We start from the raw sequence: 27,865 nt of genomic DNA, 5'->3' as shown, positions 1-27,865 counted from the left end.
TCCCGTTGGCTGAGGGCGGGGGCGGTGGCCGCGCTGAAGGTGAGGCGCGGGCCTGGGGCTCCTTCCAGTGACACTCGGGCAGCGATGGCGGCGGCGATGCTGGGCGGCCGGGAGGGCGCGAGGCTGCTGCAGGTGAGCGCGCAGGGGTCGGTGGGAAACACGAAGCCCCCGGCGCGGAAATGGGGCCTGTCACCGCCCCGCCCCCGCCGCGTCACGGGGTGTCCGGGGCCCCGAATCCACCCCGGCCTGATCAGCCCGCCCGCCGGGGCTCCAGTGTGGGGCGCCTGCCGGGCGCTGGGAGCTCGGCCCCGGGTGACCTGCCCAAGGGCAGGCGGAGGCGGCTGTGGCCCGAGGCCTAGCCAGGAGCCTGAACCCCCAAGGCCATCCTCACGCTGCCCGGTGGGGTGGGGGCGCCACTCCCCTACTCTCCTCCCCCTAGCAGCCCTGCCCCGCACCCCCACGTCCCCGCGCTGCGGTCCGGTCCCCAAGCCCGCCAGCTGCACACGGGCGCGGCGGGGGCGTGGCTGCCCTGGAGAGGGCAAGGCTGGGGGGGCTCGGGGCGGGCTGCCACGCCAGCACAGAGTCTGCTCCTTGGGTCGAGGGAGTTGGGAGCCTAAAGCGCCCATGGCAAAAGTCTGAAGTATCAGCAGCAGGGCCGGATTAACCTTTTGTGGGGCCCCATGGGGACGGGGGCAAGGGGCTGGCTGGGGGCAATGGGAGATGGGGCATGCCACAGAAGGGACAGCCCCACTCCACCGAGCCCAGTACAAGGGCACTGTTGACAAACCGGCAGCTGCCAGATGCACACTGACCCACCCGGCCCTGCACTGCCATTGTGCTTCTTCCCCTTGGGGGTGGGCCCACACTGCACTGCTGCCCAACACCCTTCTGATCCCCTATGACCAGTGCCACACCGCCCAAGAGATCCCCCCCCCACAAACATCTATGCCCAGTGCTCTCCCACAGACCACTATGCCTAGCACACACCCACCTAGAACCCCCCCCCCATCCTCTCACTGCCCAGTGCCCCCTAGCTGAACACTCCCACAACTGCACAGGACCCTGCACCTTCCTGTCCAGAGACCCCCCCCCTCCCCTCATTGCCCAGTGACCCCCCACAGCCCCACCACAACTACACAGTGCCCCGCAGACCCCCGCCCACTTCCCAGTGGTCTGACATACACAGAGTTCCCCCACTGCACATCCCCCCCCAAACACACAGATCTTCCCATCCTCCCAGCGCCCCCTGATTCCCCAGCACCCCAAAACACAAACCTTCCCTACTGCTGAGCACCTCCCACCCCCTCATTGCCCAGCACCTCCCCTCACTGCCTAGCATCCCCCCCAGACCTCCTTAGTAACCTACTCTCCCACAACCTGACCCCTGGCCACAATTGCTGGCCCTGATGGGAGGTGCCTGTGTCTGCCAGGCTGAGCCAGCAGCGCAGCCAGGGCTGGTCCTGGGGCAGGATAACTTCGGTCCCTTGGGAGCGGTGTAATCAGCCAAGCAGGAGCAGGGCCTGCCCGGGCCAGGCTCCCTCAGGACCCACATGTCTGGCACAACCCAGTTGAGCCGCCCCACACTGTCCCCTGTGACTGGCTGAGACTGGTCCAGCCTGTGCACCAGTCCCAGGTGGCTCTGCCCCAGGGGAGGCAGGTGGGGCCCCACAGGTCCCAGGCAGCAGAGACAGCTCAGAGCTGAAGCAGTGCTGGGGAGCTGGGCAGATCCCCTGGGACGTGAATCCTGAGATCCCACCGGGCCCAGCCACACCCACTGGCCTGGTGGACAGCAGTCCTGCCCAGCCTGCATGGTGGACCCCAACTGCTGGGTGATGAGCCCCCAATAGGCGAGTGGAACCTGATGGCTGAGAGCTGCTCACACAGCAAGGCCTGGGTGCTGGACTGCCCTGGGCGAGGGGCCAGACCCAGCTGTGTGAATGGATTAGAGGAGTCCGTAATGGGCCCCGTCCAGTGTGGGCCTGGTGTCACGGTGCCATTGGCACTATTGTAAACCTGGTAATGATCAGCAGAGGCCAGCCACTTTGGTCTTCAGCCCCCCATTGCGTGAGGGGCTGTGATGTTGCGTGTGTGCTTCTTTGAGCCAAATGAACATTAAAAACCCAGCCACTGGTGCAGCAAAGTATTGTGAGCCTCTGCATTGGAAAAGGGGATGAGGCAGGTGAAGCATCCAGACATCCTTGGTTTATGCTAGGATCAGGTATGTCCACAGAACCAAAGTTGAGATCTTATCAGCTACCAAGGCTAAAAAAAAATCTGTTGTCTGTACATATAGGTATGCAGCACAGGCAATGCTAGTTGCAATCAGCTATGTTTACTGGGTTTTTTGCTTATTTGTACAATTGACTGAATAACATGAACTGTAGATAGTATAAGATAAAAGGCTGTTACCCTTGTTAGTTGTCAGGTCATTCTAAGAATAAACGACTCTCTGGGATGTTCAAATAAAACCTTAAAGGGATGCAGTCAACTTTAAAGTTTACCCATTTGTCAGAAAATTTACACCTAAAATTGTTACAGATAATCATCCAAGTTGACTATAACTGAAAGACTAGAGGACATAATGTTGTTAAATGCATAAAATTATATAGGCAGTTTCCTTTTTCTTGCTTGTGAATTTGTTTTTCCTGCTGTGAAGCTAAAATTTTAAAGATCATCCTAACTGGCATGGGGACTCAAGGTGAGCATAGTAACTGAAAGTACTTTTTAACTTTTCTTAAAATGACTAGATTATAATTTATGGTGTTCCTTCAAAATCCTCAAGTGACTATTAATTTTAATTCACTTACCGGAATATATTCTTTCAGTAAAATGCTAGTGACTAGGATTCACTATCTATGAACTATCTATACACTGTCTAGTGAAATAGTTTTACTTTTTAAATTACTTTAAACTGCTGCACAAGGACAGGCGGAGGTGGCTGTGGATAACGATATCTTAAGATAATGTATCTTTTTCAAAAAAAAAATATTTTTTAAATATAATGAATTTTCATCCCACTGTGAGTACACCTAGTAATAGGATGAAGTTAACAGCCTGTGAATTGGTTTGCTGTACAGATTTTTGCTGGATTTGTTTTTCTGTAGTCATCTTTTGATGTTGAATCCTGTGTTCACCACCCATATTACAAATCACAAATGCCAGTGAAATTGAGCTCTAGAAATTAGCTACCTTTGTAATCCTAAATTTAGTGATAGCAGTGAAAGGACTAAAGGAACAATGGGGTTGAATAATCAAAACTTGTAATGTAGCAGCATTCCCTACCTGTTCATTGTATGTAATGATGATGAGAAATGCTGGAGTGCCTATATATGAGAAGTAGTTGTTACATGATTAAAACTGACAGAACTTTTTTAATCCATACTTTCCACAAATTGCATTTAAAAAAAGATACTTAATTTCTCAGGAAAGATTTAATCACAGATACTGTAGTGAGATCTCAGCTCACATATTTGAGACATTATTACTTTTAGAAAATATACTTCAGAATGTCTACCGTGTTTGTCAAATAAATGAACAAAGTCCATTTTGTGACATATTAGTTTTTTATTTTTTCCAGTGTTTCTTAACTTGAAAAATGCAATAATTCTTGGTGTTTCACTTGTAAGAAGAGCCCAATTTTCACAGTATATCTGTTACTGAACTGAAACATCAGGTCACCAAAAATTTGCAAAGTAAAATTCTGAAAATAATTTTATTTTCAGGTTTTGAAATACACAAACCGGGGTTATGCATCACAGCGTACTTTAAATGTAAGTATTAAGAAGCATATGGCTACAAGCATTGGTTATGATAAACCATCGCTACTAGCCTGCTTTTAGAGTCTGATCTTTAAAAACTTGAGCGCAACACACTTTCAATGTAGAGAATGTGTAACTTGGCCAAAGTTGCAAAGCTGGGAATAAAACCTACAGTCTCCTGACTCCCAGTGTCCTGCTTTTTAACCACTGGATTGCAAGGACTTCTACTTGAGAGAGATTACTTAAAAAAAGCATTGAAACTCTGCCCTTCCCCACCCTCTTGTAATCTGATGACAATTATATGTGATAAGCTTGAATAAGAATACTTGTTACCTGTCTCTCATCTAGTATCAGAACAGTGTTTAGATTTTTCTAAGATCTGTCTGTATCAAAATGTCAGATAACTTTAAAGTGGTCTGTGGCGCAAAGGGTTGGGAAGGCAGGGCATCGTGCTTCTGTTAAACTTACAGTGAGAAGGTCAATGCTATCTCTCTCATTTTGAAAATTTCACTCTGCATTGACCTGTGTCTGACCTGGTCTGTAACTGAGGGCAGCTGAATGTGTCTGCCTCTTGAGTTTGTTAATCCTATTACTGGTTACTTGTGGAGTGGGAGGAGAGTAAATCAAGTGACACAAGGTATTCCATCCAAAATCCTGCCTACCTCAGTGAATAAAGAACCAAGGGCCTGACACTGTATGGTGCTGAGTGTCTTTGACTCCCGCTGAAACATGGGGGTTGAAGGTGCTCATCAACACCACCGAGGAAGCATTCAGGAACAGGCCCCAAGTGGGGGATCCAGACTTTAGTCCCTTCAATGTCAGCACATCATACGGCCATCAGATTGATAGGCTAGCTTAGCAGGCAGACTTGTTGATGCGAGGGGGGCTGAGTAAAAATAGGGGTAAAAGCAATACAAATCATCATCCTACTTAAAATAACCCCATATTATGTTGTAATTCGAAGAAGTCAGATGCAGTGAGCTCCTAGATAAAAGGAGTTGAAAGTCATACCTTGTTTCATTCAAAAGTTTGTTTATGGTTAGCCCCACAAGAAGATCTCTGATATAACGTGACTAAAGCTACGTCTACACTACCCGCCTGTATCGGCGGGTAGAAATCAATCTCTCGGGGATCGAATTATCGCGTCTCGTCGGGACGCGACATTCGATCCCTGAATCGACGCTTGTACTCCACCAGCGGAGGTAGGAGTAAGCGCCGTCGACGGGGGAGCCGCGGAGGTCGATTTGCCGCCGTTCTCACAGTGGGGTAAGTCGGCTCCGATATGTCGAATTCAGCTACGCGAATAGCACATCTTAAATCGACACCCCCCCCCCCCCCCCCCAGTGAAGACGTAGCCTAAGAATGTCATGATAATTTAGCCAATGTCTTGTTTCTTGGGCAGGTGTCTCAATTACTATAACATAATAATTATTAAAATGTTTGCACTGCAGTGGCACCTAAAGTCCATGACCCGTTTGGCTCCCCCGTTGTGTTGTACAATTGTATACTGTACAAATATGAGTCACTGTTTAAAAGAGAAGACAAAATAAAGTGTGAACAAGTTAAAAGAAATTTTATGTTTTTAAATACTGTAACTCTTACCACATATTCTGTTCTACTAGGAAGTGGTCATAGCAAGTGCAGCACGGACTCCCATTGGATCTTTCCAGGGATCCCTTTCATCGTTGCGAGCCACTGAACTTGGTTCCATTGCAATTAAAGGAGCAATTGAAAGAGCAGGTATGTGTAAATATTTGTTCACAAAACAAAGTTACACATTGCCCCAGTGAACCGTATCAATTTGTATCTTGTTTTGAAAAAAAAAATTATGTTAAAAAATAAGTGTGCATGTGGGTGGGTGAATTTTTAATCTTAGAGATCTTAAACTTTTATCAGTTGATACTATTAAAAAATAAAAACAAAATCTAAGCATGAAATGTGTAAAGCAGTTAATGCCTGATATGAGTGCTTTTGTTTCAGTGTTGCTTTTAAGAATAGATTAGAATGTTAATCAGTGGCCTATGTGAAATAAAATGTTAATCTGGTTCCTACTGGATAGGTTTTGGGAGGTGGAAACCTATCACCACATTAGACACTGATTTATAGTCTGCATTGGAGTTAGAGTGGATGCACTAAAGACATGGAAATGGAATTGCTCTAATGTGTTGAAACACACTGCCCAGGAGTTTGTTGAAGGCAGCATTCCTGGTGCTTGTGCTGTTTTTGTTCTGTGGATGCCTAGAGGACTTTGGTCTCTAGAGCAGTCTTCAGAATTTTTTCATGAACCATAAGTGTGGAAACCCAGGAGGCTCTTGATGTAGGTCTGTGTGCTGTATTTTAGCCACACTGGAGTAAAATCAGTGCACTTTATTGCCAGTGTTAGATTGAAAACTTTATCTAAAAGATAAAAATACTAATGTATTGCTTCTCTCCCTTAGAAAAAGACTCTTGGTTTATTTTATAGGTATTCCTGCAGAAGAAGTGAAGGAAGTGTATATGGGTAATGTCCTGCAGGCTGGACAAGGACAAGCTCCAGCAAGACAAGCACTACTGGGTGCAGGTATTAACATACTGTTTTTGTTTCTGGGTTTAAAGATCTAGCGAATTTATACTACATAGAGCTGCTATAGAACTGTAGGCACAGATGATAACTATTTTACTTTAGATGAAAATTAGCCCCATATGAAATATTATAGATGGTGAAAGGCATTTTTTTGTAATGAGGGGCAGTGCAACAAGATTAGCAGCTAATAGTTGTTAAATGCTAAAAAAAAATGATGTAATTAGATTATAAATAGAATAATGTGGTTGTCTTAATTGATTAATATATTTACTTGTCTCAGGTTTACCAATCTCTACTCCTGCTACAACTATCAATAAAGTTTGTGCTTCTGGAATGAAGTCTGTCATGATGGCAGCACAGAATCTGATGTGTGGAAATCAGGTATGTGAATTTTAGTGCCTGATAACTTCAGACATGATATCTGATTGCCAAAATGTGGAGATTCTGATCTCTGAGAAATACAAGACTAATGTGGTGGTTTCCTGCCCATTATAATATACTACACTTTTTGGTTTTGTGCTAATATTGCTTAACTAGAATTTATATATATATATATATATATATATATATATATATATATATATATATAATTTATTTTACATCCTAATTTTGTAGATATTTAAATGTTTGTTTTGATAAACAAATTTATTAACTGTGTATTTAGAAATGTGTCTCGCATATATCTTAGGATACAGTTAATAGTGGAAGTAGTTGTGGTCAGTATTATAAGTTTTTCCTTTTAAGGGGAAGAGAGGAGAGGATAGAGAAGCAAAATACCTAGATCTGAACCAGGTTGCTTTGACTCGTGCCTCTTGTGTAGACATACAGGTAGTCAGAACTAGAGACTATTCCAGCATAGCCTTTTAATAGTCAATATATGCTGACAAAGGAGTTTTTCCTGTTGTTGTAGGAACACCACCTCCCCAAACAAAGTTAGCTGTGTTGTCTGAAACCCTCTTCTGTCAACATTGCTGTGTCTCGGGGTTTTGTTAGTATGGCTACATCAGTGGGGGTGTGATTTTATTTTTTTATCCCCAACTGACATAGGTATGCTGATGTAACCTTTTAATCTAGACCAGGCCTAGATTAGGAGGAAAAAAAATCTTATCTGCCAATTATGGTACATCTTTGGAAAACCTACCTGCTGACATAAGTATTCTCTTTTATTTCTTAAAATACATACATGCTCTCTCTCCTCCCTAGGGTAGAGTTACTGGTATCAGTGATTTACAACCGCTGCTTAATTCACACCAAACCCAATCTGACCCAGTATTAAGAGCTTGGTCTAGAGCCTGAAGTCAAGGGGAATCTTTTGCCCCTGACTGTACTGGTCTTTGATCAGGCTCTAAATGGTATTCTTGCCACTAACTTCAGTGGGATCAAGAACAGTTCCCGTACTTCTATTTCAACAGCTACTGCTGGGATTAGTAATTCACATTTAATGAATATTCATACCTTAAGTTTACATTTGATGGATGCAGGCCACACACTTTGTAGGGGCTCTCATATTTTAGAGATTTGACCTGAGGTGATTATGCATGCCTGCTTCCCACACAGTCTGTCACGGTCTCTCTACCCACTTTGCTGGATTCAGCCCTAATTGACTGTAAGTAGGTCTTAAAAACTATATTATTAGAGATTTTTTTCCCCCAGCTGCACACTCAGTAATTCGGATCCCATTACAGTCAGTGACAAAACTCCCATTGACTTCAATGGATATGTGATTAACGCTGTTTTAGAGCCTTTACTGGATTTATAGATTTTTTTTTTTTTTTAAACTGGAAGGGCTGGAGACATAAAATTATATAGGATCAGAATAACAAAGCTAAAAAAAGAACACTTTAAGAAATCTTCTTTTCCCTTCTCTGGATTCCTATTTCTGATTTCTCGTCATAATTGCCTTTGAGTTCTCTCTACTGTCCGTCTCATCTTCATGACTCTGTTGCTTTTATTGGATGCAGTATATACCTAATATTGAACAAAGCATCATTACTTTAAATCTTACCATAAAAAAACCTTCCTTTTCTTATCCCGTGACTGACTCCTTGTAAAGTATCCTTTATGAGGATGCAATATAAAAGTGTTTTACTGAACTTTTCTATAGACTACAGAAAAACATTAAACTTGCAATTTTTCTTATCCCTACCCATATGTAATACACTGCATTAAAAATGGTTACATGTATTCTTCATGATGAGAATCTAGAAACTTCATGTGTGAAGCCCCAGTGAATGGTCAACCATATCTTACAAAGGGTGATAAAACTGCAGGAACTACTTCTTGAAAACAATGTAGAAATATTAATGAATGCACATACTAATTAAATTGAATTTTTGGCTCAATGAGAAAACTGTTTAAAGTCTCCTGTTTGTTGCTGGCTTATTAACAGACAACATGGTAAACTGAGTTATGAAGTTGGGTCAGATCTTTCCACGCTGTGAGACAACACAAAATTGTATAGAGCAGCTAGTACTTCATGTGAACAGATCTCTCTTCTTTGCTGGTGTCTTAAATTCTGAAACAGCTGTTTGTCCTGTAGATCTAACATGTTGCTAATGGAGAACTGAAATGGAACAAATATGCCAAACTAAGACTTTTTAATCAGAAAATTCTACTTTAATCTTGGCGGCACTTACATTTCAACAGTTGAGGTATAGGAGAAAGAAAATACTAATTGATGTGAGGTGGCCAGAGCACCAGTACAGCGAATGAAAGATTAAAAAGAAATACAGACTAAGAAATTTGTCAGATCTTTTTTCCCCTCAAATACTCCATGTTGTAACTTTACTGTAACTAATCTTCAAGACTTTTTGCTTCTCAGATCTTTTGAAATTACAGCTCAGACACAGAACATTAGTCATGTTCACTTCCTGCGCCAACACCAATTAACTGTTTTCATTTTTTTCCTGTTTTAGTCATACAAAATTGCTTCTGTTTTTTGTAAGAAACATCTGTAACGTGTTCTCTAATCTTTTGTTATGTGGGAAGAAATTTGATATAAAATGGCTTTTATTGTAATTTACTTTAACATATGCTTGTTTTGTTTGAGAAGGATGTGATGGTGGCTGGCGGGATGGAGAGCATGTCTAATGTTCCCTATACAATGAACAGAGGGGCAACACCTTACGGAGGAGTAAAGCTGGAAGATTTGATTGTAAAAGATGGCTTGACTGATGTTTACAACAAAATCCACATGGTAATTATTGCTGTTCAGTACTGAAACATACAGCAACTTCATTTTTTTGCCTATCATGAGCCTACTACCGAACTCAGGAGTTTATTACTAACTGTTTAAATGTTGATTCTGGCATGCCTGGGAAATGAGGGACAGAACTGCTTGTGAGGAAAGGGTTCTTCCATTTTCAGGATTCTTACTGTGAGTGGTGTGGAGAGGCTAGGCAGAAAATTCAGGAGCAGGCCAAGCAGTGGTTTTGTGTCGCTGTGTTTGAGGCCTTTCTCAGAGTCCAGGACAGTGGTAGACAGTGACTCAAGACCCGGATGTCTGCTGTAGAATGCACAGTTGATTACTAATAGCTCACTATTCCTTCCTTCCCGGGGGGACCAATAAAGCTGCTCAGCCTCCTTTAGGGCATCCACTTGTGTGGCCCAGCACGGGGTGGGTGGGTGTGTGTGTGTGTATAAAATGTGGTTCCTAGAGGAGAATGAGATTTGAGACTATCGGTATGCTCTCTCACCTGATACTGCCTCATAATATTTGATTCTCCTGGTTCCATGTCAGCTAGCATCCTGACAATAGCTCACTGGTTTAAGATGAATCCAGATAAGATTGAAGTGAGGCTGGTGGGCATTTTGCGGAATTAATGATTGTTCTCCCCACAGAAGGAATTTTCCTACCCTTTGTCTTAGTTATTCACAGTCTTTATTGGATGAGTTGCTACTACTTGCTTCCTAAATAGTAGCAGTTGCACAAATAATCTTTTACAATCTTTGCCTAGCCTATAGATTATTCATAGATTCTAGGACTGGAAGGGACTGCGAGAAGTCATAGAGTCCAGTCCCCTGCCCTCATGGCAGGACCAAATACTGTCTAGACCATCCCTGACAGACATTTATCTAACCTACTCTTAAATATCTCCAGAGATGGAGATTCCACAACCTCCCTAAGCAATTTATTCCAATGTTTAACCACCCTGACAGTTAGGAACTTTTTCCTAATGTCCAACCTAGACCTCCCTTGCTGCAGTTTAAGCCCATTGCTTCTTGTTCTGTCCTTAGAGACTAAGATGAACAAGTTTTCTTCACCTCCTTATGACACCCTTTTAGATACCTGAAAACTGCTATCATGTCCCCTGTGTCTTCTCTTTTCCAAACTAAACAAACCCAATTCTTTCAGCCTTCCTTCATAGGTCATGTTCTCTAGACCAGGGGTAGGCAATCTTTCAGAAGTGGTGTGCCAAGTCTTCATTTATTCACTTTAATTTAAGGTTTTGTGTGCCGGTAATACATGTTAATGTTTTTTAGACGGTCTCTCTCTAAGTCTGGGGTGTGTGTGTGGAGGTGCAGGGCAGAAGGCTGGGTGTTGGGGGGAGGTCAGGACAGAAGGCTGGGTGTTGGGGGGGAGGTCAGGGCAGAGGGCTGGGGGTGTGTGGAGGTACAGGGCAGAAGGCTGGGTGTTGGGGGGGATGGGGGGTCAGGGCTGGGGTGTGTGTGGAGGGTCAGGGCAGAAGGCTGGGTGTTGGGGTGGAGGTTCAGGGCAGAAGGCTGGGTGTTGGGGGGCAGGTCAGGGCAGAGGGCTGGGGGTGTGTGGAGGTGCAGGGCAGAAGGCTGGGTGTTGGGGGGGAGGTCAGGGCAGAGGGCTGGGGGTGTGTGGAGGTGCAAGGCAGAGGACTGGGGTGCTCGGCTCATGGGGGTGCTCCCAGCCCCCTGCCATGAGCTGCTCATGGCAGGGGGCTGGGAGGGATATGCCCTGTTCCACCCCCTTCCCCAAGGCCCGTCCCTACCTCTCTCTGCCTCTTCTAAGGAGCAGCGAGCAGGCTGCTGCTTGGCTCCGCTCTGCTCCCCTCCCCCTCGCAAGGGCCTTGCCGGCAGGGAGGAGGAGGGGCCGGAATGCACCACGCTGGGGGAAGAAGCGGGGGAGGAGGGAAGCTTGGCTGCCGCAGGACCAAGCTTCTGCCTCCTACCCCTGCAGGGGAGAGAGTGGGGCTGGGACTTCTCATGTCTTGCTCACAACACACCTGTTAATGCATCCCAAAATGATGTTTGCTTTTTTTTGCAACAGCATCACACTGTTGACTCCTATTTAGCTTGTGGTCCACTATAACCCCTAGATCCCTTTCTGTCGTACTCCTTCCTAGACAGATTCTTCCCATTCTGTATGTGTGATTGTTCCTTCCTAAGTGGAGCACTTTGCATTTGTCTTTGTTAAACTTCATCCTGTTTACCTCGGACCATTTCTCCAATTTGTCCAGATCATTTTGAATTATGACCCTGTCCTCCAAAGCAGTTGCAATCCCTCCCAGTTTGGTATCATCTGCAAACTTAATAAGCGTACTTTCTATGCCAATATCTAAGTCGTTGATGAAGATCAGAGAAGTTGGTCCAATAAAAGATATTACTTCATCCACCTTGTCTGTCTAATATCCTGGAACTAACATGGCTACAGCTACACTGCATATATCATTACGAACATGGCTTTCTGGCTTAAATTACATCTGTCCAGAAAATTGCCCACTAACTTCTGTTGTGAAGTTCAGATTCCTGTAGCAGTTGTCAAAATAGAACCTTCTGGCAACTAACACTTAAAAGTTCACTTCAATGTCATATCCATTTCAAAAGATCCATCCCATCTACATTTCTGGTTCATGCTCTCAGAATGGTCTTTGTTTTTCCCTAGGGTAATTGTGCTGAAAATACTGCTAAGAAGCTTACTGTTTCACGAGAGGAGCAAGACACTTATGCTATAAATTCTTATACTAGGAGCAAGACAGCCTGGGAATCAGGAGAACTGACAAAGGAAGTTGTTCCTGTCACTATTTCACAAAAAGGTATTATGAAAATACATTCTAAAATAAATTTTTAATGTTAAAATATATTAAATTGTGCACTGATAAATACTAACATTGCAGCTGGAATGTGCAAATTTTGGGAATATTTTAAATTTCTGTTTTAAAAAAAAAACACGTGCTTTCTGGCAAACACAGTTGGTGAAAGTTTATGGTCATTTTTTTCCTATTTGTTTTTACTGAGGTACTGGAGTTATCCATCCTTCTCTTGTAACTTGCATGAGTGTTACAACATAAAATAAGTGCTAGCTAATGTGGCTTGTAATTAATCTCCTTTTGTTTTTTTTACTATTTTAATACCCCTAATTGATCTGTGATTTTTTTCCCCCCCCCTTCTCTCACCAGCCTGGGAGGATGAATTGCTAAAGGTCTTGTCTTAACAATAAACCTGTTGTGGATCAATGGGCTAAAGGAGCAAGCTTGTCAATTTTTGTGTCTCTTCACAGCTAAATTAAGTCACGTTCCATTTTTAGACATCCTGACATATTATTTCTATAAAATGTAACAGAATAAATATTGCAGAATACGGTGGGTCAGTGGTCCCCCAACTTTTCAGGATTGTGCTTCCCCTTACCCCGTCTGTCTCCTGCCCCCCTCAGGGCTGGGAGCAGGAACACTGCTTGTGTGTGGGGGAGGGCGGGGGGAACCTTGGACAGGGGTAAGGGAGCAGAGGCTGGGCGTGGGTTTAGTGCCGGGGCTGGGAATGGAGCCACAGCTGAGGGCAGGGCCAGAGCAGAGCTGGGAGCAGAGGGGGGATGGATAGTGCTCCTCCCCTCCCCTTGTGGGGGCTGGTCTGGACCCACTATGTCCCCCCTAGGTGGGTGTGCCCCACAGTTTGGGGAGTTCTGTTTTAGGGGCTACATTTTGGATAAATCATAACAAAAATAACCTGGTAAAATGTCACATGCATCAGTGTGCAACTTTTCATGCTAAAATGCCAAAAACTGATTGAGTTGGCTTTGATATGGCATCTTTGGCATTATTTCAGGGAAACCAGATATAGAAGTGAAAGAAGATGAAGAGTATAAGCGTGTTGATTTTAGTAAAGTTCCAAAGCTGAAGACTGTTTTTCAAAAAGAAAATGGTAAGTACTCTATATGGAGCAATTGGTGTTGTGTGGTTGTTTGTTTGTTTTAAACAGAGCAGATTTTTTTATGAAATATTTGAAGTCTCTCCACACTAAGCCAAGTAGCGAAGAACAGTTTCCAATTGAAATTACTAGGACATATATAGATATTTTATTAAACAGTCTTCATGCTGATTCCCAATATGTTACTGATGTGTCGCAGGAGAGGCAGAGATGTATCCAATTTTAAATTAAAGATTTCCATAGCTCTAGTTGCAGTCAAAGGTGAACTGCTTTACTTGAAACAGGGACTCGGGTGTTTTGTCTTTTTTTGACTGAGTTCCTCCAAAGTATGTTAGCAGGAGGACTGTGCTTATCTTCTATTGAACACAGTAGCCTGCTCTTGTTCAGGGCTTGACTTTGAGAGCTGTATATTCTTATGGTACTTAATTTCAAAAAATAAAATCTCAAAACTCTTTCAAGTTGGACTGTTTCGACAGGTGGGTGAATAACATATTCTTTCCACCCAGCCCCAATGTCAGTGTATTTGAAAACAGCTTAACTGGGTTAAGGTGAAGATGACGGAAAGCATAGGAATACAGCAGGCACCACTTACAGCAGCACCCTTTGTGTCCTGGATAATTGTTCTTATAACTGGACAATGTACAGCAGTGTTTCCTGGAGAAATGCAGGCTGTGTTAAATACTTCATTTTGTTGTGACATTTGGAAGGTCTGGTTTAGTGACAGGCTTTAATGGTTTCCACTTGAAAAAGGTGATGATTGTGGGGGAATCAAACAGCAAAGTTGGTCTAGAATTGCAGTTTCCCAAATGTTCTTGTAAGTGGAATGCTAACACTGAAAAGTAGATGTCAAGATGAGTGTCTTTCCTGGAGAAGTGGTACATGAGTGTGGGAGCTGTATCTGTTTTATTGTTGCACAGATCCAGCGGGAATTGATTTATCGCGTCTAGTCGACCCCCCAAGCGCGCTCCCATCGACTCCTGGGCGAACATTATTGCTTTGTGTGTTGATCCAGTCCATTTTTCGTTCTCTTCGGGCTTTAATTATAAGTTGAACTCCTTTAATTAAAAGGTTGCTTCTTCGAGCGGCTCTGCATATTCCCACTTACGGGTACTATGCTGCCTTGTGGTACCTAGCAGCAGAACCACCTAGCAGGGTCAGCTAGAGCATTCTTGCGCTCTCTGCCCCTCCTGTCCAGTGTCACTGATGTTCTGAGAGCGAGACTTGTATAGGGGCGGGAGTGCCCTCAGTTCCATCTGACCCTATGCCTGGATGGATGTAAACATCTCCAGTCTCTTTGGAGTTGGAGCCCTTTTTATTGTTAGAATAGTTAGCGTTAGCGATTATTTTTTCCCCTGTCAATTCTGGGTTATGTCAGAATCAAAGAAGTGGAGAAGGCCGGGATTCAAAAGATGCGTTTCCTGCCTGGCAGCAGGCCACTCACCTTCTGGGTGTTTGATTTTCTGGACCTTTACTCTGAGCCCACAAGAATAGGGAGAATTGTTTGTAGATCCTCCTTCTCAAAGAAGCTCTTGAATCTAGATCCTCTGGATCTGATCAGTACCCTTATTGAAGGTCTAACTGAGCAGTCTTGGCTCCTGGAGCTTTCAGCAGCTCTAAGTGACTGCAGGGTTCCAAGAGGCTGCAACTCTGTCGGAGCCAGGTCTAATTCCTGCAGCTCCCTCAGTCAAGCCCTTGAGGCTACATGAATCCAAACCAAGGGCCACATGGTCATATCCAACTGGCCCGGTTTCAGAAGAGATGTTGAGAGAGAGTTTGTCTATGCTCACTGGTGCAGTACCTCCTGCTTCGCAATTATCCAATCCTGACAGAACCCCTGCGGCCATGAGACCAGGGTCAGTTCCCACTTCCACTTTCAGTTCCAGAAGATGGATTTGAGTGGTGTGTCAGAACTGGGGCTGTCAGAGCCTTTGGTTCTAACTGTTGCAGCACCAAAGAACGTGAGACATAGGGACAAGTTCTTACCTAAGGTAGTATCTGAATTTCACATCAATCAGACAATTAATTCGTTGCCCGTCTCTTCTCTCTCTCCTTCTCCCTCGCCCCCCCCCCAAAAAGGGAAAAATAATTCTAATAAGGGGGAATCTGTTCTCCAGACTTTGGATGCTAGAAGAGTCCTCACTTGTTATTTAGGTAGAGCTAAACGTTTTAATAAATGGTCTAGATTGTGTTTTATGCTTAAAACTACATGGGTTGTACAGTTTCTTCCCAGACGCTCTTGATGGATTAAACAGTGTATTGCTGAATGTTAAAAGCCAACAAAATCTCCTGAACCTGCTTCGATTCTCATAGAATCATAGAATATCAGAGTTGGAAGGGACCTCAAGAGGTCATCTAGTCCAACCCCCTGTTCAAAGCAGGACCAATTCCCAGCTAAATCATCCCAGCCAGGGCTTTGTCAAGCCGGGCCTTAAAAACCTCCAAGGAAGGAGACTCTACCACCTCCCTAGGTAACGCATTCCAGTGTTTCACCACCCTCCTAGTGAAATAGTTTTTCCTGATATCCAACCTGGACCTCCCCCACTGCAACTTGAGACCATTGCTCCTTGTTCTGTCATCTGCCACCACTGAGAACAGCCGAGCTCCATCCTCTTTGGAACCCCCCTTCAGGTAGTTGAAGGCTGCTATCAAATCCCCCCTCATTCTTCTCTTCTGGAGACTAAACAATCCCAGTTCTCTCAGCCTCTCCTCATAAGTCATGTGCTCCAGACCCCTAATCATTTTTGTTGCCCTCCGCTGGACTCTTTCCAATTTTTCCACATCCTTCTTGTAGTGTGGGGACCAAAACTGGACACAGTATTCCAGATGAGGCCTCACCAATGTCGAATAAAGGGGAACGATCACGTTCCTCGATCTGCTGGCAATGCCCCTACTTATACAGCCCAAAATGCCGTTAGCCTTCTTGGCAACAAGAGCACACTGTTGACTCATATCCAGCTTCTCGTCCACTGTGACCCCTAGGTCCTTTTCAGCAGAACTGCTACCTAGCCATTCGGTCCCTAGTCTGTAGCAGTGCATGGGATTCTTCCGTCCTAAGTGCAGGACTCTGCACTTGTCCTTGTTGAACCTCATCAGGTTTTTTTCTGCCCAATCCTCTAATTTGTCTAGGTCCCTCTGTATCCGATCCCTACCCTCTAGTGTATCTACCACGCCTCCTAGTTTAGTGTCATCTGCAAACTTGCTGAGAGTGCAGTCCACACCATCCTCCAGATCATTAATAAAGATATTAAACAAAACCGGCCCCAGGACCGACCCTTGGGGCACTCCACTTGAAACCGGCTGCCAACTAGACATGGAGCCATTGATCACTACCCGTTGAGCCCGACGATCTAGCCAGCTTTCTATCCACCTTACAGTCCATTCATCCAGCCCATACTTCTTTAACTTGGTGGCAAGAATACTGTGGGAGACCGTATCAAAAGCTTTGCTAAAGTCAAGAAATAACACATCCACTGCTTTCCCCTCATCCACAGAGCCAGTTATCTCATCATAGAAGGCAATTAGGTTAGTCAGGCACGACTTCCCCTTCGTGAATCCATGCTGACTGTTCCTGATCACTTTCCTCTCCTCTAAATGTTTCATAATTGATTCCTTGAGGACCTGCTCCATGATTTTTCCAGGGACTGAGGTGAGGCTGACTGGCCTGTAGTTCCCCGGATCCTCCTTCTTCCCTTTTTTAAAGATGGGCACTACATTAGCCTTTTTCCAGTCATCTGGGACCTCCCCCGATCGCCATGAGTTTTCAAAAATAATGGCTAATGGCTCTGCAATCTCACCCGCCAACTCTTTTAGCACCCTCGGATGCAGCGCATCTGGCCCCATGGACTTGTGCACGTCCAGTTTTTCTAAATAGTCCCGAACCACTTCTTTCTCCACAGAGGGTTGGTCACCTTCTCCCCATGCTGTACTGCCCAGTGCAGCAATCTGGGAGCTGACCTTGTGCGTGAAGACAGAGGCAAAAAAATCATTGAGTACATTAGCTTTTTCCACATCCTCTGTCACTAGGTTGCCTCCCTCATTCAGTAAGGGGCCCACACTTTCCTTGATTTTCTTCTTGTTGCTAACATACCTGAAGAAACCCTTCTTGTTACTCTTAACATCTCTTGCTAACTGCAACTCCAAGTGTGATTTGGCCTTCCTGATTTCACTCCTGCACGCCTGAGCAATATTTTTATACTCCTCCCTGGTCATTTGTCCAATCTTCCACTTCTTATAAGCCTCTTTTTTGCATTTAAGATCAGCAAGGATTTCACTGTTTAGCCAAGCTGGTCGCCTGCCATATTTACTATTCTTTCTACACATCGGGATGGTTTGTTCCTGCAACCTCAATAAGGATTCTTTAAAATACAGCCAGCTCTCCTGGACCCCTTTGCCCTTCATGTTATTCTCCCAGGGGATCCTGCCCATCTGTTCCCTGAGGGAGTCAAAGTCTGCTTTTCTGAAGTCCAGGGTCCGTATTCTGCTGCTCTCCTTTCTTCCTTGTGTCAGGATCCTGAACTCGACCATCTCATGGTCACTGCCTCCCAGGTTCCCATCCACTTTTGCTTCCCCTACTAGTTCTTCCCTGTTTGTGAGCAGCAGGTCAAGAAAAGCTTTGCCCCTAGTTGGTTCCTCCAGCACTTGCACCAGGAAATTGTCCCCTACACTTTCCAAAAATTTCCTGGATTGCCTGTGCACCGCTGTATTGCTCTCCCAGCAGATATCAGGGTGATTAAAGTCTCCCATGAGAACCAGGGCCTGTGATCTAGCAATTTCTGCTAGTTGCCAGAAGAAAGCCTCGTCCACCTCATCCCCCTGGTCTGGTGGTCTATAGCAGACTCCAACCACGACATCACCCTTGTTGCTCCCACTTCTCAACTTTATCCAGAGACTCTCAGGTTTTTCTGCAGTATCATACCGGAGCTCTGAGCAGTCATACTCCTCTCTTACATACAACGCAACTCCCCCACCTTTTCTGCCCTGCCTGTCCTTCCTGAACAGTTTATATCCATCCATGACAGTACTCCAGTCATGTGAGTTATCCCACCAAGTCTCTGTTATTCCAATCACATCATAGTTCCTTGACTGTGCCAGGACTTCCAGTTCTCCCTGCTTGTTTCCCAGGCTTCTTGCATTTGTGTATAGGCACTTAAGATAACTCAATGATCGTCCCTCTTTCTCAGCATGAGACAGGAGTCCTCCCCTCTTGCGCTCTCCTGCTTGTGCTTCCTCCCAGGATCCCATTTCCCCACTTACCTCAGGGCTTTGGTCTCCTTCCCCCGGTGAACCTAGTTTAAAGCCCTCCTCACTAGGTTAGCCAGCCTGCTGGCGAAGATGCTCTTCCCTCTCTTCGTTAGGTGGAGCCCATCTCTGCCTAGCACTCCTTCTTCTTGGAACACCATCCCATGGTCGAAGAATCCAAAGCCTTCTCTCCGACACCACCTGCGTAGCCATTCGTTGACTTCCACGATTCGACGGTCTCTACCCCGGCCTTTTCCTTGCACAGGGAGGATGGACGAGAACACCACTTGCGCCTCAAACTCCTTTATCCTTCTTCCCAGAGCCACGTAGTCTGCAGTGATCCGCTCAAGGTCATTCTTGGCAGTATCATTGTGGTGCCCACATGGAGAAGCAGGAAGGGGTAGCGATCCGAGGGCTTGATGAGTCTCGGCAGTCTCTCCGTCACATCGTGTATCCTAGCTCCTGGCAAGCAGCAGACCTCTCGGTTTTCCCGGTCAGGGCGGCAGATAGATGATTCTGCCACATTCCACTAGAGTGGTAGCTACTTTCTTCACTTGTCTTAGGCAGCTGCCAGTTGCTGAAATTTGCAGAGCTGCAGTCTGGACTTTGGCGCACATCTTTGCTAAGCACTGTACTTTGGACTTGGCCCGTAGGGCAGATGCTGGATTTGGTAAAGCACTGCTTCAGCCCTTATTCAGTTAGGCCTCTGTTCCCACTTCCAGGTTAATTTTCAGCACTGCTTATCAGTCTGTCCCATAAGTGGGAATATGCAGAGCCACTTGAAGAAATGAAAGCTACTTACTTGTAACCAGAGTTGTTAGAGATTGCTCTGCGTGTTCACACTACCCACCTGCCTTCCCATTTTTTGTCAGAGTCCTTGTTCTATGTCTCTGGCTCTGATGTGGTGAGGGCACTCTCCCTCTTATATAGCCTCTCCCTCAGAACATTGGTGATGCTGAGGGAAGGGGAGAGGTGCATGACCGTGCTCTAGCTGACACTGCTAAAGAAGCCACAATGCGGCGCAGTACCCATAAGTTGGGAATATGCAGAGCCTTCTCGAACTCCGGCAATAAGTAACCAACCTTCATTTTCAAATCTGTTTTTAATCTGATGGAAAAACCTTATATCGGGACACTTAAATTGATTTAAATCTGGCTTAAATCAATATAGTTACAGGCCTGATCTACACATACAGTTTACAACAGTGTAACTTCTTATTCCAGTGGGAGCATGTGCGCCTTCCCACACATCTGTCTCCAGTCAATGGATCTCTGAAGCTAAATCAGTTTAGTTGCCCCACTTTTTTGCTGCCCTGTATCGATTGGCGTTAACTTGATTATTGATAATGTGGAAGCCATTGCCATACCTAAGTAAGATAAATCGATTTAAACCTGGCTTAAATTGATGCAAGTGTCCACACAGGTTTTTGCACCATTTAATTGAAAAGCTTACCTTGAGGCTATGTTTATATTCTACTACAAACTAGGGGTGTGATCCCCCAGCTCACATACACGTACTTGAGGTAACGCAATGAGAGCTAGCACTTGTATAAGTAGTAGTGTAGCTTCGGTAGCACTAGCAGTGTTGGCATGGTTTAGCCATGCCAGTACAAACACTCCTGCAACCTGTGAGTATGTACTCAGCACAGCTAAACCATATTGCCGCTGCCTATGCTACCACAGCTGCACTACTAATACTCATGCTAGTTCTTATCGAGCAATCATGAGAATTTGTATGCAAGCTGGGAAATCACACTCTTAGCTTGTAGCGTAGATGTAGCCTTAGTTAAGCCAGTGCCCCATACTTGTATAGACAAGAGCTCAGATTCAGGACCTCTGTCAGATAAATGCATTGAAAAGAGATACCTGAGCTATTGCATTTTCCTTCCTTTGTTTAAATACTGTTCTTCTTTTTTCAGGAACAGTAACTGCTGCCAATGCCAGCACGCTGAACGATGGAGCAGCTGCTTTGGTTGTGATGACTGCAGAGGCAGCCAAGAGACTTAATGTCACACCACTTGCAAGAATAGTGGGTAGGAATTTTTCCAAATGCCTCTCTCAAGTACTATGCTGGAAAATACTCTTCTGATTTGCCATGTGACCTGGAATCTTGCTTAACCAGTCTTCTTTTTCTTTGGGGGAGTGTGGGATAGGTTCATTGGCTAGGAAGGTGCAGCTGTAACGTAACTTGAAGTGTTCTTTTAAATTCCAAGAGCCAAACATGCTTGGACTCTTGATCATAGCCAGCCTTTCCTAAACACGATTATGTCTAACACATTTTAAAAGTAAAATCTGAAGATATTACCATACTGTTTGCTTACAAGCACACACAGCTTACGGCCTGTTTTCAGGAGTCATTTTATTTAAATGAATAGAAAAATTGATTAGTGGAGAAGGGGAGTGTTGGACTTGTATCCTGTATAGGTTAATATTTCCTTTGTGAAAAGTGATAAAAGATTTGAATAATATTTATGGTCTTACAGCTTTTGCAGATGCAGCTGTTGATCCTATTGACTTCCCAATTGCACCTGCGTATGCTGTTCCCAAGGTAGGAACAAAACTGATCATTGCTGAATATAAAAAAAAAAATTGTAAGCTTGCCTAAATTGCTCCAATGATCCAACATGGATTTTCCTCTGATTGGAACACAGACAATACTTGCATCACAGGCTTATTTATAAAGTACTTTGGGACCTTTTAGATAAAGTAGTATTTATATTATGATTGCTTAATCACAAGAATAACTCCCAAGCAAAGTGCACATTCAGTTTTCTGTTCTAGTTAGGTTTTTTTATTAAAGGAACACAGTCCCCTCGAAATTTAGTCGACTTAAAGAAAAGAGTTGAAAATAGTTACAGGTACTTCCTTGCCCCTCAATACCTCTGCCAGTTTTTTGTGGTTAAGTCATCACTGTTGCTGTCTGAAAAATCCTCACAAACAGGAACACAACATAAATAAGCTATCAAGTCAAATACCCAAAGTAAACAAATTAGAAAACAGAAAAAAATATTTCTTATTTAGTCCTTATAGTAACTTCAGGTGTTACAAGTAACAAGTGACAAATCTTTTAGACAGAAGTGTGATGGGATCTGAGTCAGTGTCTCATCAAGGAACTAGGTAAATGATGCTGTTCATTGTATTAAATAAAGGCTCTCTCTCTGGGTATGACAAATGTAGGTAAAACAAAAAGCTGACAACTTTCCAGGTTCTTGTATATTGGCACTTGCTATGCAGACTCCTTTAGTGCCAGACTGTGGGGTTAATAACGTTGCCTGAGTTGAAGTTAAGACAGACATGTTAATCTCGGTGCTTGAGAGAGAACCCAGCTGGGTGGTTAATATTAAATTATTCTAAGCATGTCAAAGCAATTATCCGTAACTAAGGCCTTGCATACACAGGAAGGATTTTTTTAATACAACCTAAGGTATGAATTTAAACTGATATAGCTATACTAGTATAACCCCCTCCTCCCCCAATGGGCACTCTCGTTTTGATCTAAACGGAAAAAAGTCTTATCAGAATAAGTGTGTCTACACGGTGGGGTACGGGGCTGGTATACTGTCGTAATTGGTAAAATGTTTCTTTGTAGACTGGTGGTGAAACTTGTATTTGGCAGCATTAGATTAGCCCAAATCTGTGGAAACTATTTAATTGTCACATTTGTCAAATGTGCTGGTAACTTTACAGAAGACTTTGGTTTTGTTTGAGCTGATATATGGCTTTGGTCAGAAAAGGTTATGTCCATACAAATGTGGCTGTTTCTTAAAATGTAATCCACTTCATTGAATTACATTAATGGAATTATTGACGTGTTAAAACCAATTTAGCTTGCAAGGTATAAATATTAAAATGGAGGATTGAGTCCTCAGGTGTTAACATCAATGCTAATAACTAGATTGGGGTGTCAAACTCATTCTGTAGGAAAGGCCAAATTTATTTTTTTAATTATGGTGCGTGGGCTGGGGCATAAATTTACATCTGTATAATCCCCTCAATCCACAGATCTCTCACTGATGTTGTGGTGGTGATTGCATAAAGATCAAGATTAGGATAAAGGTTTTTATGTAACAAATTTTTAATTCAGTTGCATTCTGCATCACTTGGGAGAATATTCTCACTCTTAGGACCTACCACTATTTCTCTTCTTGTTGTCACTTCTACATCTCTACTACTCCCCTGGCTTTGGTCTTGTCTGTACTTAAAAGTTTTGCAACCCTCCCTAGTTTAGAGTTATACTAGTAGAAAAGTGCGTATACTAGTATAGCTTATTCCAATTCAAGAACTCAAAGAAGCTATACTGGTATTATACCTTTATACCATACCAGTATAACTGGCAGCGCAAAAAAAAAAAAAAAAAAAATCACCCCCTAACCAGTAGTGACAATGGTAAAACTTTTAAGTGGTTTTGTCTTGCTTCCTTTTCTCCCCCCCCCCGCCCCCTCCTTCTATTTTTTTCTTTGCATCCACGGGCTTCACTTCCATTCCATTTCCAGCTGATAAATAGTTACTGACATGTGAAGCATCATCACTCTATTGAGGCTAATGGAAAAGGGGGAGTGAATTTCCAGAGCTGCTGTTTCGAGCTGTCTAACAGGGAAGATATCTGTGTCAGATACACTGTGCTTACATTTGGAAGGTTATTTGTAAGCATGAGGGCAAAGAAGAGAGTTTTAGATTCTGCAGAATCTGAACATGCTACACAACTCGCATAAATACATCAAGTAGGCCTTGTGTCTGACACCTTCAAACTAGAGGCTGTGAAAGTTTCGCCACTCTTTTTTTTTTTTTTTTTCTTTCTCTGCTGGGTTTCCCTTGAGTTCATTTCAGTTCTGACAAAGCCAGATCTAGGGGCAACTGCTGAGATGTGCAGTCTTCTGTACAATCCTTTCTTTGTAGGGAATAGTCTAACACCACTTTTGAATAATGTGTATCCCAGCTGGGAAACTGGTGAAAAGCCTTGTGACAAGGGGAAGCTTCTGATCCAGGCCGAGTGCTTCACTGGGTAACTTTCCACTAGTTATAGGAAGTGTAACATTGAATTAAAAACAAAACAGGACCACCATGAAGTGCTTTTGGCTACATAACTTTCACAACAATGTTTTATTTCTAGGTTCTTAGTGATGCAGGATTGAAAAAGGAAGACATTGCGATGTGGGAAATCAATGAAGCATTCAGCGTTGTAGTCTTAGCCAATATTAAAATGCTGGGTATTGATCCTGAGAAGGTGAACATACATGGAGGTGCTGTGTCTTTGGGACATCCAATAGGGTAGGTGAAGTACTCCGTGGTGTGTTTTGTTTTTTGTTGTTTGTTTGCACTTTAGGGTAGGTCTTATCCTTGGACAGTATCTGTTAAACACATCATTGCGTCTGTGTGTGCTTGGGCCATGTTTTTTTTAACACTTCCATTTTGTCTTTAGTTTTCCAAGCCAGGGGCAAAGGCTTTTGCTAACTGTCACAGGGAGCCAGTCAGTAGGAAGAAGCGTGAGCAAGAATTGATGGTGGCAATTTGGTAGCAAGTTCGTTGTAATTTTATCCAAGGCTTAACTTTTAGGGTTTTGTGAATCAGGCTTGGTTGGAGGTTCACCTTTCACCTCAGTATTTAGCTCTTCTATGCAGTGGATGAGCAAGATTGGGAACCTTTTCTTGGATGAAGAATTTTCCTTGTGTCACAGGAAATTTTATTCAGTTCATTTATTTGCTCCCATCACTGTTGGCTTGGTGCATGTACCATTTTTTTTTCTCAAATTTCTAATTATTGAACTTGTTAACCAGGAAACAGACATTACTCCTGTCAGAATCAACTGCAACAGTAAACCCATTAATTAATGTTTGTGCAGTGCTTTCAACATCTGCTGTACTAATAAGTATTTGTTATACTGACTAAGCCCTCCTGCAAAAAGCATAAGTTAAATGGAGGACCTTCAGGGCATAGTGTAAAGACCACCAGGACACTGGATCTGTCCCAGCAACAGGCAATTAAACTCCAGGTCTAGGGCTCTCTACTGAAAATTCTCACATTTGATCGCTACTGTTGTCTAAGGTGGATCCAGAACATCTACTGAACACCTAGTATTGCAGTTAGAAGCCAGCGCAGTCATTGGAGCATTGATGTAATGTGCTCTCTTCAGTTTAACCCACCTGCCCCCCCCCCCCCCAACAAAAAAAAGTTGTCACGTTATGAAGCAGCTGTAGTTTCAGAATAGTCTAAGTCTTTCCCAGTAATCTACTTTGGAGGTGATAACTGGCATTGTGCAGATCTATTGAAGAAAAATAGCCCCAATCATCTAGCTAAATACAGATTGGAAAACCCATTGGGGATTCCAGGAGCAAATGGTGATCCAGAAGTGCCCCTTGAGTTGCAAGCTCTGTTGGCAAAGATGTTAGGACCACTCCTCAACTCGGGGGGTGGGGTGGCGGCTAACATCTTCCTTGCCATATTCTGTTGGTGTCCTCTGACCAAATCAACATCACCATAGTCTTCTCTGGATAGGTCATTTTCAAAAGTCCCTCTCTTGGTAAGTATGTAGGGCGCTGATCCTGTAAACATTTATGCATTGAACTAAATGAACTGACTTTTGTGCCAAAATGCTTGTCTACACTTAAAACACTGCAGCTGGACCGTTTCAGTGAATTCTATCTAGGCTGCTGGGAGGAGTTCTCCTGTTGGTGTAGATACTCCACCTCTCTGAGAGGCGATAGTTAGGTTGATGGTAGAATTCTCCCATCGACTTAGCACTTCCTGTGGATTTTTCACATCCCTGAGTGACTTAATTATGCTGATGTAATTTCCTAGTGTAGACCAGACCACTGTGTTTGACGGTTCGGGGTCTTAATCACAGCAAAAGCAGCACCTCGTTGTACATCCTCAGACTTGTAGTTGATGAAGAAATCGGTGTACAAAACCACCACTTGAACCAGCAGCTGCTCTCAAAATTCATTCTTCCTGTGGTGGTGGCAGCATGGAAGAGACTTATGTTCAGCCTGCTGTCTTTTTGAGAGAGCTGTGCTTTGCAATGCAGCCCACTTAATTCAGTTCCAGCAGGGAACAGGAAGCCTGGTATTTTAAAGAGCTTTTTTTAGAATGCTGCAAGGTCTCTTCCCTCCCTAGGCTGACACTTCCGGCATTTCCATAAAGACCTTCATCCCCTCAATGAAAGACAAAGTGGAAAAACTGGTGGAAAGTTGCTTTTATTACTCTTAGGTATGGTTAATTCGATATTTAATCCAAGAATGCAGTGCTACAGCAGCACTGCCATTTGAATCTGTTGATTTGTTTTAGCTTGATTTTATACAAGTTGCTCTGATTTCCTATAAACTAAACTGTTTTCTCTTCTATATAGAATGTCTGGAGCGAGAATTGTTGCTCACATGGCCCATGTGCTGAAGCAAGGACAGTATGGACTTGCAGGAATTTGTAATGGAGGAGGTGGTGCTTCTGCGATTCTGATCCAAAAGCTGTAATCTGGCTGGCTGTTGAAAATACCAAGCCTTAAAATTATATGAGCAAAATAATCTGAGTGGTGGTGGCAGTTACATTATTTATGGATTTGCAGATAACACCCACTTTAACTGTTGGTTTTCTATAGTATTTCTCTAAAACCTTGATCAGTCATGCTCACATCTGTGTTGCACTAAATTAGTTTAAAGTAAAAGTGTTTTTTACATAGTGTGAACTAAAACTTATCAAATTATGGTAAACTACAAGTTGTCATTAGACAAAGACTGTATGCCTACTCGGAATGTAGCTGTTCTGTGGATGATTCACAAAGATCCCCACCAGTAATTATTTGAATGAAAATTGTTTTCTTTGGTGGGTAATGAATTGATATTAAATCATTCATAGCTCTTAACATGGACACATAGCTTAAGTGCTCAATTTTTTTTATTTAAGCCTGTAATATCTAGTTGAATTTTTTTTCCCATGAAAATCACCTGGCAGTTACTTACCTGAATCTTGCTGTTGGAACATACCTTTACAACAGGAGTGTGAGTCCAGCTTGCCATCAACTGTTTAGACTTCTTCTAAGGTTAGCTACAATGCTGGAGGAGTCTTTACACCAGCTTTTCATTAAGGATTTCTGCAGCACTTTGTTTAGCATTGATAAAAATTAGTAACTGACATCATAGAACACAAGTTTGTCAACTGCAGCTGAAAATATTAAAAATACTTAACTGTTAAATTATGCACAGATAATTGGCATTTCTCATTAGTCAGAGATAAGTGTTCACCTGCAGAGTTAACTGGTATAACTATCTCCCTTTAAGTTCACACCCTACTTTATACAATTACAACTTCCCATGAGACAAGCCCATCAATCTGTGGTATCCAGAAAAGACTGGCTGACAATTTGCTTGTGTTCAAGTAAACTATTGTCACCTTTGTGCTAGTTCAGGAGCAGTTGTAAAAACTTTTGCCTTCTGGCCTGAATCTGTGCTACAGTTTTCAGGAATATTGAGCTGAACAGATATATCCACATGCAAACTTAGAAATGTAGAAAGATCAGAACATGTATTTTCACTGAAGATTCTGCATATGGTTTTAAAACAATATCCCTAGAATAGGTGGATGCAATTCTAGTGCAGCTTTGGGGGGGGTAAGAAGTAAAGAAATGACAAATCCTCCTCTATTTTTCCTAGTACTAGCAGTAATGTAAACTTTTAGTTCTTTAAGCAAGTGTTTTAGCTGATTACCTAAAGTCTTTCTTAGCACTTTTTTGTGTGTGCGCTTAACTTCAGTAGTGGTCTTCATGTGTGAAAATTTGCAACAGCACCAACAAATGTTTAACCTGAATGAATAGTTTTGGTAGTTAGATATTCTTAAATTTCTCTCTGCTCCCAGACCTGCTACCAAACAGGTTTTTTTAAAAAAGATTTCTAAAAATCACAGCCAACGTGTACTACACACGTCCAATGCACTGCAAATAGCAGCAGCCTGCTGCTTGTTGCCTTTTTTTTTTTAAAGGCTGTGTATATGTTACAGTACCAGTCTCCACTCCTTGACTTCTAGGAAATGAACACCCATAAGAAAAGATTTGGTCTTTTGATTCAGAAGTTGTACTGAAGTTGTTAATTCACTTCTGGTAGTACCCTGGTCTTGTCAAGAAACATACTCTGGCAATAACCACTCAAAGGTGAGGCAGGTAACTGGTTCTCATAAAACATCAATTTTGTGTCTGTAGAAATTGACATTGA

The 27,865-nt window shown here is 43.4% G+C and overlaps 1 protein-coding gene across 1 annotated transcript; it reads left to right on the top strand.

The window, feature by feature from the left end:
• Positions 1-26,529, top strand: ACAT1 (acetyl-CoA acetyltransferase 1). The gene is made up of 12 exons (XM_034758838.1): positions 1-132; positions 3,723-3,770; positions 5,381-5,498; positions 6,223-6,318; positions 6,602-6,702; positions 9,374-9,517; positions 12,176-12,326; positions 13,333-13,428; positions 20,591-20,704; positions 21,155-21,219; positions 23,782-23,939; positions 26,014-26,529. Exons 1-12 carry the CDS (start codon positions 85-87, stop codon positions 26,132-26,134), a joined length of 1,260 nt encoding a protein of 419 aa, XP_034614729.1. The 5' UTR covers positions 1-84; the 3' UTR covers positions 26,135-26,529.
• Positions 26,530-27,865: the final 1,336 nt, after the last annotated feature.

The sequence above is a fragment of the Trachemys scripta genome, chromosome 1 (genome assembly GCF_013100865.1).
Source record: "Trachemys scripta elegans isolate TJP31775 chromosome 1, CAS_Tse_1.0, whole genome shotgun sequence".
NCBI classification, from domain to species: Eukaryota; Metazoa; Chordata; order Testudines; family Emydidae; genus Trachemys; species Trachemys scripta.
The sequence above is the reverse complement of the archived record's forward strand: the minus strand, read 5'-3'. Positions and strand labels throughout refer to the sequence as shown.

What these genes read in the sequence shown, in the direction of transcription:
- ACAT1 (XM_034758838.1), top strand. Translation starts at nt 85, where the DNA reads ATGGCGGCGGCGATGCTGGGCGGCCGGGAGGGCGCGAGGCTGCTGCAG. An exon ending in AGGAGCAATTGAAAGAGCAG is followed by an intron (nt 5,499 to 6,222) that starts GTATGTGTAAAT and finishes TTTATTTTATAG; the next exon opens with GTATTCCTGCAGAAGAAGTG. An exon ending in ATCTGATGTGTGGAAATCAG is followed by an intron (nt 6,703 to 9,373) that starts GTATGTGAATTT and finishes TTGTTTGAGAAG; the next exon opens with GATGTGATGGTGGCTGGCGG.